The sequence below is a fragment of the Myxocyprinus asiaticus genome, chromosome 8 (assembly GCF_019703515.2).
Source record: "Myxocyprinus asiaticus isolate MX2 ecotype Aquarium Trade chromosome 8, UBuf_Myxa_2, whole genome shotgun sequence".
In the NCBI taxonomy this organism is placed as follows: domain Eukaryota; kingdom Metazoa; phylum Chordata; class Actinopteri; order Cypriniformes; family Catostomidae; genus Myxocyprinus; species Myxocyprinus asiaticus.
Genome location: NC_059351.1, coordinates 29,279,426 through 29,294,633, shown reverse-complemented (window position 1 = coordinate 29,294,633; position 15,208 = coordinate 29,279,426). Strand labels below are relative to the sequence as shown.

At 41.7% G+C, this 15,208-nt stretch overlaps 1 protein-coding gene across 1 annotated transcript in view; it reads left to right on the top strand.

Moving 5' to 3' along the window:
* LOC127444908 (potassium voltage-gated channel subfamily KQT member 5-like) overlaps positions 1-15,208 on the top strand; it is a 204,641-nt gene that overhangs the window by 183,815 nt on the left and 5,618 nt on the right. Inside the window, exons 11-13 of the mRNA XM_051704562.1 lie at positions 1,151-1,259; positions 4,799-4,930; positions 12,389-12,515. Coding sequence (XP_051560522.1) covers positions 1,151-1,259; positions 4,799-4,930; positions 12,389-12,515 — 368 coding nt within the window. The remainder of the gene's footprint in view (positions 1-1,150; positions 1,260-4,798; positions 4,931-12,388; positions 12,516-15,208) is intronic.

The following is a 15,208-nucleotide window of genomic DNA, read 5'->3' as shown; positions in this document are numbered from 1 at the left end:
CTACAGCTAAGAAACATTTAGCCTTGAAGCACAAACTGAAAATTGTAAATTATAACCAAAAGCCTATATTCATTCCTCATTGATGCCTTATGGCTATAAATACCTTTCTCTGTTACAGGACCGATTGATTGCAGCCTCTCTAGTCAGGTTGTGAGAATCCTTCATGTAACATGAGGCAAAATTAATCCTGTGCATCCAGCACACCACTTTCCCTCCCCCATCTCTGGTTTACATCATAGCTGTGGCCATAGATAAACTTTTATAGGTACAGAAAAGGCTTGACTCTGCACTTCACCTCTTGTTAGTGCTCCCATGGTGTAGATGTCCCCCATAACTCAGGTCACATAGAAAAAAACTGCACCACACAACAATCAAGCATTATATTCAATTTTGACAGAAAGTGTAGAACCTTGTCTGTCAAAAAGACTAATTGCACTTAGGTTGGCCTAAAAGGAATCCTTTTTGGCCTTATACTGTAGATATAAAATAAGCTTTTTGCCATAAAACACAAGGGCTTGCGTCAGCATAATGTAACAAACAAAACAAAAAATGCTACACTCATGCACATGCACTTATTGGCACGCTAGAGAAATTGTGCAGGAGGCCAAAATTAATACTAAACATCTAAATATAAATATTAGTGTCTAGTATCTATTCAGAATCTTATCGATACTGACTGAGCAGCAGACTGCTTTAGAGCCTTCACTAGTACATTGAGGTATACAGCGGAGAAAAAAGTATTAATGTACTGTATATTTTTTCCTTATAAATGTATTTAAGGAAAATATTCAGTATAATTAAAGTATCTCTAGTAATGGAGTACAATTACTAAAGTACTTTACACCTCTCTCTATATATAAAGTAGTGCGTAGCTAAATCTACAGCCCTTTTATACTCCACGACTCTACACTGCTTGTTGATAGTTTACTTTGATTTACAAAAGTTGGATCTCCCCTTCTTGCCAGAAGGTCTTTTTTTAATAAAATAAAGCTTAATTTTATTTGGGTTTATTTCTTTTTATCTTTTTCTTGCATATTACCTCCTTTTCTTGCATACTACCTTAAAAAAAATTCCCCATGACATTTTATTTTTTTGATGGTGAATTTTACCTGAATTCTGCATTTTCATTGTATTTGTTTGTATGTCACAGGTGAAGCTAACACTGGTGTCGATGATGGTTTTGATGAGAAAGGGTGTCATTGTGACATGTCAGCAGATGATCTGCCATCCGCATTAAAGTCCGTCATTAGAGCCGTGAGGTAAGACAAAGGATTCTTTATTTCACAACTCTTTTCTCTGTCATGCAGTATTTCAGGAAAACTCCAAACAAAGCCTTTTAAAGAGATAGTTCACCCAAAAATGAAAATTGTCTTATCATTTACTTAAAAATCTTTCCTTACACTTCACAGCAGATGAACTGGAGGTCAGATTATATATTATCAAACATATGATGTGCTTTTTAGATGTTTCTAATAATTGATTATGATAGATAAGATGTGATCGTGCCGGCTATGCTCGCCGCCATATTTTCATTGCAATTCAAGATGGGATTCTGAATTCGTCTCGTCATAGAAGCATACAGAGGAGCACGGAAGGTTCCTAAAAACAAGCCTTTCCACATTCCCAACCCCAGAAGTGGTTGTGATGGATAGATGGAATGACCGACTATTTTGTATACTGTTTGTTTGACGTCAGAAAACAGGGCCGCAGCACTGCATCAAAACAGTGCGCTCTGATGGTAACTTCTTTATACTTTTATTTAGTGATTGTTTGAAAGTTTGTAACATATAAAAATACATTTATTGTGATGTTGAAAAGACTATTTGAGCAGCTGGTTCATAATGACAACTGCTCAGTTTCTCTTTTGCTTGTAAACAGCAGCACGAATGCAGATCAAACCATGCGAAAGGGTTAAATCACTGGAGTCTTATGGATTACTTTAATGCTGCCTTTATCTGCTTTTTGGAGCTTCAGAGTTCTGGCCACCATTTACTTGCATTGTATGGACCTATAGAGCTGAGATATTCTTCTTAAAATCTTTGTTTGAGTTCTGCAGAAGAAAGTCATAGACATCTGGGATGGCATGAGGATGACTAAATGATGAGATAATTTAAATTTTTGGGTGAATTAACCCTTTAAATTAATGATAAAGAACAGAAGACCCAGTGTGTTTTCTTCTATATATTATGAAAAATATTATGAAATCATGAAAGCTCAAAAAACCCTCAAGTTTTAGCCCCCTTTACACTTAATATTAATATTCGTTTCATGTCCAGATACTGCGTGGTCAAGTGCTATCCGATTGTGATCGGATTACTAAAAATGCATGTTAGTGCCAGGTGTAAAGGGCCCCATAATATCAAAGCTGATTCCAAGCTATCTACAATCTACTAAATGCTGTTTTTGTGGCCTCTAGGCTTCATACATAATAAATGTTATATAATGAATCTGGCAGAATCTGCTTGTCAGTCTTATTTAATTATTCCTCACAGCCACTGAGAACATAAGTCCAATTATGAGTCTCATTTCACTTCTGACAAAAAAGAATAATGCCATCTTCATACAACAGACCACACTCCCTTCTCTTTTTGTTTGGTCTAATATGTGTGGGCCAGTGGAAGACTGAGGGCTAGAATGACAGTATGTGCTCATCTTTACCAGCCTCTCTCTTAAATAAACACACAGTCTTCTTTAGGGTGTCCTGCTTCACTGCATATTCCAAGCTGTGGGCGAAGTGCTATGTTAACCCTGAAACTTTCAGCCGGGGCCTGGACGGACCTTGTCATGTGTGTGTGTGTCTGTGTCTCTCTCGTGTGTGTGTGTGTGTGTGTGTGTGTGTGTGTGTGTACATGTTTATACTACATTTGTGGGGCCCAGCTAGTGGTCCTCATGAGGGAAATGGCTTATTAATCATACTAAATGATGTTTTTTTGAAAATGTAAAAAAGCAAAAAGTTTTCTGTAAGGGTTAGGTTTAGGGGTAGGGTTAGGGCTAGTGGATAGAAATTATCGTTAGATCTGTATAAAATCCATAAAATGCATGGAAGTGTATGGAGAGTCCCCACAATGATATAAAAACAAATTTGAGTGTGTGAGTGGGTGGCAGGGTGGGTGATGCCAAGCTCAGGCATTCTCAGGGTGTTGTATTTGAACATGCTGTCACAGTAATGTTTCTGAAAACTGAGGCAACCCTGAGGTAAACTGAGATAATTATTGAAATACATTGGGCCAATGTATTTTTCAACTTTTAAATTGTTTTCCTAAATAATCTAGTGGCAGAAAGAATAGAGTGGAGCAATTCATTTAACTTATTTTCTTAAAGGAATATTCTGGGTTCAGTACAAGTTAATCTTAATCGAGAGCATTTGTGGCATAATATTGATGACCACAAAAATATATTTGAAGTCGTACCTGCTGGGTTACAGTGTGGCACTTACAATGAAAGTGAATGGTGCTAATGTTTGGAGAGTTTAAAAGCAGAAATGTGAAGCTTATAATTTTATAAAAGCACTTACATTAATTTTTCTGTTAAAACTTGTGTATTGGGGGCCTGGGTAGCTCAGTGGTAAAGACGCTGGCTACCACCCCTGGAGTTCACTAGTTCGCTAGTTCGAATCCCAGGGCATGCTGAGTGACTCCAGCCAGGTCTCCTAAGCAACCAAATTGGCCCAGTTGCTAGGGAGGGTAGAGTCACATGGGGTAACCTCCTTGTGATCGCTATAATGTGGTTCATTCTCAGTGGGGCACGTGGTGAGTTGAGCATGGTTGCCGCGGTGGATGGCGTGAAGCCTCCACACACACTATGTAGGCAATGCACTCAACAAGCCACGTGATAAGATACGCAGGTTGATGATCTCAGATGTGGAGGCAACTGGGATTCGTCCTCCACCACCTGGACTGAGACTAATCACTACATGACCACAAGGACTTAAAAGCACATTGGGAATTGGGCATTCCAAATTGGGAAGATAAAAATAAAAAACTTGTGTATTATTTGAGCTGTAATGTTGTTTAAATTGTAATTTTTACAGTCATTTTAGGGTTTTAGGGCTTTTTAATGTTGACATTAAAAAAGTATTAAGTATTTTAACATTCAAAAATTGGAGTATTACTTTCATTGTTTTTTAAAAAAAAGGATGGACCAGTCAAAAAATGTTTTGTGGTGATCAACATTATGCCACAAATGCTGTCAGTTGAGCTGAACTTGTAGCCTATTGAACCTTGAATATTCCTTGAATAGTGATTATTTCTATTTCATTCAGAGCAACAAGACAAATTGACTTTGTGTGCGTATATTTGTTTTTTGCCCATCAAATTATTGTTATTTTTTTTTAAATATCTTTAAAACAAGATAAATCTGCTTGAGAAGCAAATGTTCTATTATGTGGCCTGTTGGCTAAGTGGTTAGAACTGTCGCCTCACTGGGCCTTTCTGTATGAAGTTTGCATGTTCTCCCCGTGCTGGCGTGGGTTTCCCCACAGTTCAATTAGTCCATAGAATAAGTGGTTATAGAAGATGGAAGGATGGATATTATTTTTCTTACTTCATTTTCACAGAGGCTTTTCTTGTTTTAAGCTAAATTTAGAGTTGTATGCTTAAAACCAGAAAAAGTCTATTTGCCAACGGGGTTAGAAAAAACAAAATTCTTATCTTGTCTTATCTTGCTAAGTTTTGTTTCTCAGTGTATCTTATTTTAAGGATTTTTAAATATTTTTACTAGAAAACGAGAGAAAATGTCTGCAGTGCATCAGTGTAAAAATCCTTAATGAAAGAATAACCTTAGCCTTATGATTATGTAGAATCATGAAATTCCATGTGGCAAAGAAGAAGTTTAAGGAAACCCTACGCCCTTATGATGTGAAGGATGTAATAGAGCAATATTCAGCCGGTCACCTGGACATGCTTTGTCGAATTAAGAGTTTGCAGACCAGGTAGGTAAAATCAACTACAGTCTACATGTTTTACCATCACATACAGTAAACAGACATGCACACATGTACTCACATACAATTTCTAATGAGGTGTACTAATGGATTATTTTAATGCTTTGAAACCATTTTGCTGTTAAAGACCACAGAGAACATACAAAGAATAATTGGGATATTATATAAACCAGATTCAAACTTGCATCACCACATGAGTGTGGCGCCACAAAACATGGAGCATGTGCACTAACCACTTGGCCACAACTCATTCTATCTTTATGTACAGTACTGTTGGTATTACAGCTAACAGCATCACAGCTGGACCAGGGGTCATAACCATTACACAGCCAAATCAAAAGGCCCAGCCATATTACACAACCAATCAAAACTCATGTCTGAAAATAGTCTCATTTTAAATCAATTTCACTCATAGCAAATGCAATCAAGAATTATATTCAACGTTATTTGACTCATTTTTCTTGAGCAACACTTCTTTCACATCTTTCTATGCTGTCTGCCATGTGAACTAAAACAAGCCTTTACTCAACAATTACTTGTCCATTGAAAATTGTGAACATCACAGAGATTTATAATGACCACACGGCTGACATCTATATCATATTCACCCTGGTATTTATGGTTCTCATTAATGTCATCTTGTGACGTGTTCTGATGGTTCTGATGCAGTGGTTCTCCTTGGTCATGTAGTGACCCAACATAGTAATGCATTTCCTTATCATACAAAAATAAACACAAATCCTTAGAATCAAATACTGAAATATATTCATTTTACCATGAACTGCATAGACACAACAATATGCACAATTATTTTAACATGATTAAGGCTGAAGAGGACATTAAGAACACATAATACTTTTGTAAATCATAAACAACAAAAGAACACATGGAATAAACACTGAGCCAAAAATGTTATTAGTATTAACCATATAACCAAGTGAAAATGTGTTCCAAAATACCATAGAGTTTGATTGGCCTTTGATTTCAAGTAAAGATATAGGAAGCATTTTATCAACTCTTTTTCTCAAAACACCAGTTTTAAGGAGGTAATTAAGGACCAAATTGTGTTTTTGTTGTTGTTTATATCTATGTTAGGTCTTCTGGTCCTTCATGGTTTCCTTTTTTTATTAAAATTTTTTACTGATTCCAACAGTAAATAAAGAAAATCAAAACATAAATACATAGAATCAACATTTAAACCCCACAATTACCACCCCCTCCTCAACCCCACCCTCACCCTCAATAAACATTCCTGTGATCACACATGAGTATATACACAAAAAACAAAGAAACAAATATATATATATATATATATATATAAAATAATCACATACATTTATACCTCTACCTCTCTCTCCACTGCCCCTCCCTGAGAGCCCTCCAAACACTCCAAATAATTGCCCCATTTCCCAACAAACAAATCTAAGTTACCCTGTCTTCTAAATGACACTTCCTCAAAAGCCGCCACCCTCCTCATCTCTGTGCACCACTCCTGAAATGGGGGTGCCCCAGCCGACCTCCAACTCCTTCAAATAATCTGCCTGGTGATCGACACTGGTCAGAACCCAATTGTTTGTGTGTTTACTCCCCACATTGATGACCGCCCCATCGCCCAAAACACAGAGGCTGGGGCAAAACGAAACCCGAGTGCCCAACACGTCACACACAAAACTCTGAACCTTCAACCAAAATTCCTGGATCTCAACATTCCATCCTCCGATTGGCATCGCCAGCAGATGGGTGTGTCTTTAAGACCAAGCCTATACAATCTAGAGGGGGTCCAGTAAAATCTATGTAAAATCTTGAATTGTATAAAGCGCACCCTTGCATCTCTAGATACAGACTTGACGTTTTTTAGAATCCTAGCCCACACTCCCTCCTCCAATACCAGGTTTAAATCTTTCTCCCATAATCTCTTGATAGAAGTTAAAGCTTCGTCCCCCAGACTCTGGACTTTTGTCCATACGGTGTGCAAATACGAGATAACGGGGTATAACTTAACATCTCCGGTTAGTTTGGTAGAAAGGCTTTGCAATGGCTAAGTAGGGGCAATAACTTCCTGTTCAAAACAAAACCAGGGAGGGGCTCTCTCAGGTGGAAGCGACCAATGAGCCAAATGTCTGAGTCCGAATGCATAATAATAATTAAAAAAAACTTGGGTAGGCCTAGCCCACCTTTGTCAATCGGCTTATGTAATTTATTGAAGTGTAATGTGGGAATTACCATTCCAAATGTAGGACTTCACTATACTATCAGATTGCTTGAAATAAGAGAGGGGGACATCTACAGGGAGAGATTGTAGCAGCTAGATACATTTTGGAATACAATTCATTTTAATAATATTAACCTTCCCAATCATAGATGCATTTAGTGAAACCCACCTGCCCACATCGCTCGAAAACCTTTTTATTAAGGGGTCAAAATTAACTCTAACTAAATCAGACAAATTTGCTGGGAATAAAATGCCCAAATAATCAATGCCCTGTTTTGGCCACTGGAAGGTGCCTGGCTGAATGGCGTTACTGGCCTCAGATTTAGACCAATTGACTCTGTTTCCCGAAAATTTAGAAAAGGAATTAATAATTCTGTGGAGGCAAGGCATAGATCTAGTGGGGTTGGAGACGAATAATAAAATATAATCTACGTAAAGCAAAAGCTTATGCACCATACCTCCCGCCACCACCCCTGGAAAATCATCTTTCTTTCTTATCGTGGCTGCTAATGGTTCCAGGGCAAGATAGAACAATAATGGGGAAAGAGGGCAAACCTGTCGGGTGCCCCTGTCCAGAGTAAAATAATCTGAAATGAATCAATTTGTTTGTACCGCCACTACCGGGTGTTTATAAAGTAACTTAATCCATCTGATAAAAGTATTCCCGAACCCGTATATTTCCAAAATCTTAAAAAGATAATCCCATTCAACCATATCAAACGCCTTTTCAGTGTCAAGTGTGATGGAAGCGACCGGAGTTTGCTCATTCGCCACTGACCACATAATATTGATGAGATGCCTAATGTTGTCAGAAGAGCTGCGGCCCCGAATAAACCCCACCTGATCTATATGTATAAGAGATGTCATAACTTTACTAAATCTGTTAGCCAAAATTTTTGACAGTATTTTTACGTCTAACTGGATCAGGGAAAATAGATGGTAATGCTTACACTCGCTTGGATCTTTGTCCTTTTTAAGAATCAGACTGATCTTAATGGTTGGCGGAAGCTTTCCATTCTTTAATGATTCCGTATAAACTTCTAGCAAAAGTGGAGCCAGTTCTGTAGCATAAGATCTAAAAAATTCAGCGGCAAAGCCATCTGGCCCCGGAGACTTGCTTGTAGGCAAGGCCTTAATTACCTCGCCAAGCTCCTCCAAGGTTATCTCAGAATCAAGAGAATTTTTTTGCTAAGTTGTCAGTTTAGGGAGTTCTAATGGTTCCACAAAGTTTCTAATATCATCATCAGTAGACGAAGATGTGGAACTGTAAAGATTAAGATAGAATTCTTTAAAAGCATTATTAATACCAATGGCTGAGGTAAATATTTCATCATCAGCAGATTTCACTGAGGGAATGGTAGAAAAAGACTCTCTCTGCTTTATATCTAGCCAAAGCTTCCCTGCTTTGTCCCCCAACTCAAAATAGTCTTGCCCTGAATAGCCAAAACTCCCCTTCTGCGACAAAATAGTATTATATCTTTATTTCAATCGGGTCAATTCTGAGGCCATCAGACGGCATTCGCCGCTTTAGCTCTGCCTCGGCACTTTTAATATTCCTTTCCAACTCCACAAGTTCTCGTGCTTTGAATTTTTGGTGAATGAGGCATACTGTATGATCCGACCCTTAAGAACCGCCTTAAGTGCCTCCCAAGCCATGCCCACAGAGGATACTGAGGACCAGTTGGTCTCCATATAGACATTGATTTCAGCCTTTAGCATTTGTTGGAATTCAGGATTTTGCAACAGGGATACATTCAAGCGCCAACTATATGATTTATTTTTCTCCATATGTGGCAACACCTCTAAACTCACCAGGGCATGGTCTGAGACTAAAATGTTTCTAAATGAACAATCAACAATAGATGAAATGAGGGACTTAGATATAAAAAAATCTATTCCTGAATAAATCTGATGGACTGATGAAAAAAATGTATAGTACCTACCAGGTGGGTTCAAAAGTCTCCAAATATCTGTAAGACCAAGATTTTACACATCCTGTGCAGCGTCAATGTTGTTCTAGGGGACTTGCACACTTTTGCTTCACTATGATCAAGGACTGAGTCCATCAAAAGATTAATGTCTCATCCCAATATTATATCATGAGGGGTGTCAGCGGCTTGCAACATCCCTTCAAGATCTATAAAAAAGCCTTGATCATTAGCGTTAGGTGCGTAAATTGTAGCCAAAATCAAATAATTGTTTAATGCTAAAACAATAATGACTCTTCCTAATTTATCTTTAATCTGTTTGAGACATTTTAATTGTAGATGTTTACTTATCAGTGTAATGCCTCCCCTGCTCTTACTTGAGCCAGTACTAAAGAAAACATGTCCACCCCATATCTTCCCAAATTTTTCAGCTTCCTGCGGGGAAAGATTTTTCTTGAAGAAACACTATATAACATTTCTTACGTTTAAGAAAATGAATAACCTTTCTTTTTATGGGGTGCCCTAACCCATTCACATTCCACGTGGAGAGAGACAATCCACTTATATTAACTATATTAATTATTTGACATTTTGACTTATTAGAAAAAAATAGATTGTGTGTCAAAAATAAAATTATAACGACCACATTCCAACATTAGTGCAACAAGCAAACCCCGAACAAAAAACACAGAAAAGAAAAATGTGCGCATTAGCCCAGCACACGACAGCGCCAACCAGCGTCCATCCCTCTAAATTCAAACAGTCGGATTGCTAGTCCGGTGCTTCTATACAAATTTTGTGAGACAGAATTACACAACAGAAAATAATCTATAAAACAAACTCCAGCCAACAGGTGGCATAAGCACAAATAACGTGTAGATTCATCCACATAACTGCTCCAAAGGTGTGTTCCTCCACAAAACAAACTCCAGCTGCTAGGCGCAACCAGCACAAAAAGAAACAAAAAAGGCACCCAGTTTCCTCGACAGTCAAGTGTATGTTCAGTGAGTCAGGCCCACTCGGCTGTTACATGAGTGCAACAGATGCCCTAAACACTCCAGTGTTTTGCAAGAAATTTTCCACAGAACAAACTCCAACCAGCAGGAGGTGTGAGCACATAGAATGTGCAGATTCATCCACAAATTGTCCCGAAAGAGTGCTGTCCCACAAAACAAACTTTAGTCGCTTGGCGGAACCAGCACAGAAAGAAACAAAGAAGGCACTCAGTTTCCTTGGACGGTCAAGTGAATGTTCAGTGAGTCAGGCCCACTCGGCTGCAAGAAAGTATCACACAATGACTTACTCACTCCTTTGACTTTATGAAGGACATCGCTTGCTGTGGGCATATATTTTGTGGCCATCCGTAGTATCTATTCTCAATTTGGCCGGGAACATCAGTGCAAAAGCGACCTTCCGTTGATGTAAGAGTTTCTTGCATTCCTTGAATCGATCACGTTTCTCTCTTGTCAAATTCACAAAGTCTGGGAACAAGAAAATGTTGTGGTTCTTCCAAGAAAGACTTCCTTTACTGCTTCCCTCGCATACCATGAGATCTTTATCGGATTATCTCAGAAATTTGGCTAGAATTGATCGGGGCCTTTCTCCCTCCACGGATCTCTGAGCCAGAACTCTGTGAGCTCGCTCGATTTCCAGCTTATGGCCTGTTATGTCAAGCAGATTCGGAAAGAAATTTCACCATATCTCGACCGTCTTCGTCTTCAGGAATTCAAACAATTCGAACATTGTTTCGCCAGCTACGATTCTCTAAGTTGAACTTTTCCCAGACATGCTCCAAGTCTGTCTTGGTCGCTAGCAGATTAGCAGCTAATTCCCTCTATGATGACTCCAGATAATCGATCCGTTTCTCAACATCTCACACTCTTGTAACCATCTCAGTGAATTTCGTCTCCATGGCAGTGATCGATCGATGTATTACAGCAAGATCCTCCAAGTCATCAACGACGCTGAATCTCTTTCACCGCACTGTCCAAATTGAGTCCCGGGCTTGCGGCCTCCTCAGGGGCTTCAGCTTGAGCACGTAAGTGTCTTTTAATGTCTCCAGAGCCTGAGGATTTTGAATTCTTTGACATATTGTCTTCCTAGAACAGTCAAGAATCTGAGTGTATCGAATCTCACCGGTTTATGACATAAAAAGTATTAAAACTAGCAAAGTGCGCAGAGCTTGCCGTTCACACGTCCGACCCTCACATGGCACCACGCCCCAATTATCCTTCATGGTTTCCTTGATATTTCCTCACTGAAAGTGGAGTCAAATAGTCAAGGCTTGTAAAAGAATGTTCCAGGTTCAATACAACTTAAGCTCAATCGACAGCATTTGTGGCATAATGTTGATTACCACAAAAATTAATTTCGACTCGTTCCTCCTTTTCTTTAAAAAAAGCAAAAGTCGAGGTTACAGTGAGGCACTTACAATGGAAGTGAATGGGGGCCAATTTTTGGAAGGTTTACACACAAAAATGTGAATAATTTTATAAAAGCACTTGCATTAATTCTTCTGTTAAAACTTGTGTATTATTTGAGCTGTAAAGTTGTTTACATTTTAATTTTTACAGTCGTTTTAGGGTTTGTTGACATTACATCGTCATGGTAACCAAGTTGTAAAATTGGCTATAACTTTACACAGAAAAGGTTTGTAAGTGATTTTATCGCATTAAAATTATTTGTACATGCATATTATTTGTCTTGTGGCTATACTTTTGAAACAATGAGTATTTCAATGTTGGAAAAATTGGCCCCAATTCACTTCCATTGTAAGTGCCTCACTGTAACCCAAAATTTTGCTTTGTTAAAAGAAAAGGTGGAAGGAGTCAAAATACATTTTTGTGGTAATAAACTTTATGCCACAAATGCTGTAGATTGAGCTTTACTTGTATTGCATTCCTTTAAATGAAGTGAGACCAGTGCCACTATGTGACCAAAACAGGATACTACAATTCCTGATAGAAAGTTATTTATAAACAATGAAAATCAATGAAAAACAGTCACATTAGTTGGGAGTCTGCATAATTTTACATTTTTCACAGAATATTTCAGTATACAAGACAAAAAAATAAAAATAATTCAAATAATATTTTTTAGGTATAATGGAAACAATCCATTTTCACCCTCTCAAAAGTTTTCTACACAAGATCAACATTAAAAGTCATGAACCTTTCTTCCTGTCATCTGTAAATGTGTCCATCTCTACTGCTTATTGGAATGTGGATCTAATTGTCTTTTCATGAAGTTCTAACTCACTCTTTACTCTTGTCTCTTCCTGCTAATGTCTCTCTTTCTCACTTCCAGGGTTGATCAGATTCTTGGTAGGGGGCAGATGGCTATGGATAAGAAGATCAGGGAGAAGCTGTTGTCTGACGGAGACATACTGGAAGACGTGAGCATGTTGGGAAGGGTGTGTAAGGTAGAGAGACAGGTGAGTATATAAACACTCATTAACATTCTATTACATATATATAATCTCCTTTATTTTTGGTCCTCAGTGTGCCCCATGCTATGTCACACCATAAAAGCCTTTGATAAAAGGCCAATATGAAAATTGGCAAGTGGTATTTGCATACAACTCCCCCGGACATACGGGTATAAAAGGAGCTGGTATGCAACCACTCATTCAGATTTTCTCTTCGGAGCCGAACGGTCGATGTTCACTGAGCTGAATTCCACGACTGTTCATTCACCTCTGCTGGATCTGATGGCGCATTTCAGCGGCTTCTCCCTCCTCTGCACTGGTGCACTGCAGAGAACACCCCTGGGTGCTTCAGCAGAAATAAAAGAGTATATTTCTCTAAAAGAGCGGCACACACAGAATGTCTTTTTAAAGACGCGTCTTTTTAAAGATGCCTTTCCGTTTGTGTGTTATTCCTGGTTGCGGTCATTATCTCTCGCCTTCTGATGGTCACGATCACTGTCTTTCGTGTCTGGGCATGACCCACGCGGAGACAGCGTTCGTGGGTGGATCATGTACTCATTGCAAGAACATGACCATGGCAACATTGCGGTCGCGGCTTGCCTTTGTAAGAAAGCAAGCCACCCCAGCGGCTCCCTGCCTCGGTCCTTCTACCTACGGGTATGAGGCCAGCGTGGCTAGCACCCCCACGGTCCCCCATGGAAATTCCATTCCCCAGCACGCTTGTCTGCCCCGATCGGGCTTCCGGATGAGTCCGCCAGCTCATCTCACAGTGAGTTCGACCTCTTGTCCGGAGACCGCGAAGGTGATGAGCTCTTGAGCGCAGCATCGGAGAGCGGGCTCGTCCAGTCGGATGCGGAAGCCTCAGCTGGGCTCCCCCCCTCGGGTACGGTCGCCCAGTCACAGGCTGACACGGAAATGACGGACATGCTTTCCCGGGCAGCCGCGAGCGTCGGGCTAGAGTGGAACCCTCCGCTCTCCCCTGAACCCTCGCGACACGATGATTGGTTTCTGGGCTCGCGGCGCCGTTCACAGCCACGCCTCGCCCCAGTGCCTTTCTTCCCGGAAGTGCACGAGGAGCTGACAAGGTCGTGGGAGGCACCTTTTACTGCTCGGTCCCGATCTTTCAGCTCCCCCGCCCTCACTACCCTCAATGGTGGGGCGTCCAGGGGCTATTCACCGATTCCCTCGGTGGATAAGGTGCTCGTGGTGCACCTATGCCCGCAGAGCGCCGCCACCTGGCGCGGGCGCCCAAAGCTCCCATCCAAGGCCTGTAGGTTTACGTCATCCCTGATGGCCAAAGCTTACAGTGCCACTGGACAAGCCGCCTCCGCCTTGCACGCCATGGCTCTCCTGCAAGTCCACCAAGCCAAGGCGCTAAAGGAACTGCACAAGGGTAGTTCCGCTTCAGGATTGATGTAGGAGCTGTGCTCGGTGATCGACCTCGCTCTCCGGGCGACGAAGGTCACGGCGCGGTCTCTTGGGCGGGCGATGTCCACCTTGGTGGTCCAGGAGCGCCACCTTTGGCTCAAACTGGTCGAGATGGGAGAGGCCGTCAAGGCACGGTTCCTTGGTGCCCCCATATCCCAGGTTGGCCTGTTTGGCGACACCGTCGAGGACATTGCCCAGCAGTTCTCAGTGGTGAAGCAGCAGACAGAGGCTATTCTGTACATCCTGCCCCAGCACGGCTCAAGATCCTGCACCCCGCCTGCTCGTTGCCAAGGGCGTCCCCCTGCGGTGACTGCACCGGCGCCGCCGTGGAGCCCACCGCAGGAAGCAGACGCCACCTGTCTCACGGCCAGCTGCAAAGAACCCGTGAAAGGCTTCGGAGTGCCCCTGAGACGGGCGACCCAGGTACGACGAAACCCACTGCTTTGGAGCTGGTAAGCAGACCACTCCATCCCCCGGTGGAGGGCCGGGAGGAGAATCTTTTGTTGCCTTTTCATTTAATTTCGCCGCATGCCCAAGTGGCTGCGGTACCCAAGAGTTCAGCAAAAGAGCGGTTTCCTTGTTCCCTGGGTCACATACCCGGTGTAAACGGTCGTCATCACTACCACCGTCCACCATTCCATTTTGGCAGGTTTGGCGCTCCAGCGGTGGTCTCCCCGCCCCTACGCGCCCAGCTGTGGCACAAATCCGCCCCCGATGTGACAGTCTCCACGGGTTACGAGGACAGGCCTCTTCCTCCCCTATCCCAGGTTGTTCCAGGGGTGGTCACAAGGAGCCAGGTAAGTGCTTTGATGTCTCTGAATTCAGCACGGCCATGACACGGCATGGCACCTCAAGCTCTGCCCCACCGCGAGGCCCCACCCGCCGGTACGTCCGACGAGATTGTCCCCTAGGTCCCCCTCGCCCGGGGCTTGGACGCATGGCTTGCGCTTTCCAGCTCGTCGCGATAGCTGGTCCAGACCGTCCGACTCGGCTAAGCAATTCAGTTCGCCAGGCATCCGCCCAGGTTCAGCGGCATCCACTTCACCTTGGTGAAGGGCGAGAACACCACTACCTTGCGCGCGGAGATCGTTACCCTCATACGGAAGGATGCGATAGAGCCTGTCCCTCCGGCCGAGGTGAAGAAGGGGTTTTACAGCCCCTACTTCATTGTACCGAAGAAAGGCGGTGGGTTGCAGCCAATCTTGGACCTGCGAGTACTGAACCGGGCTTTACACAGACTCCTGTTCAAGATGCTGACGCAAAAACGCATT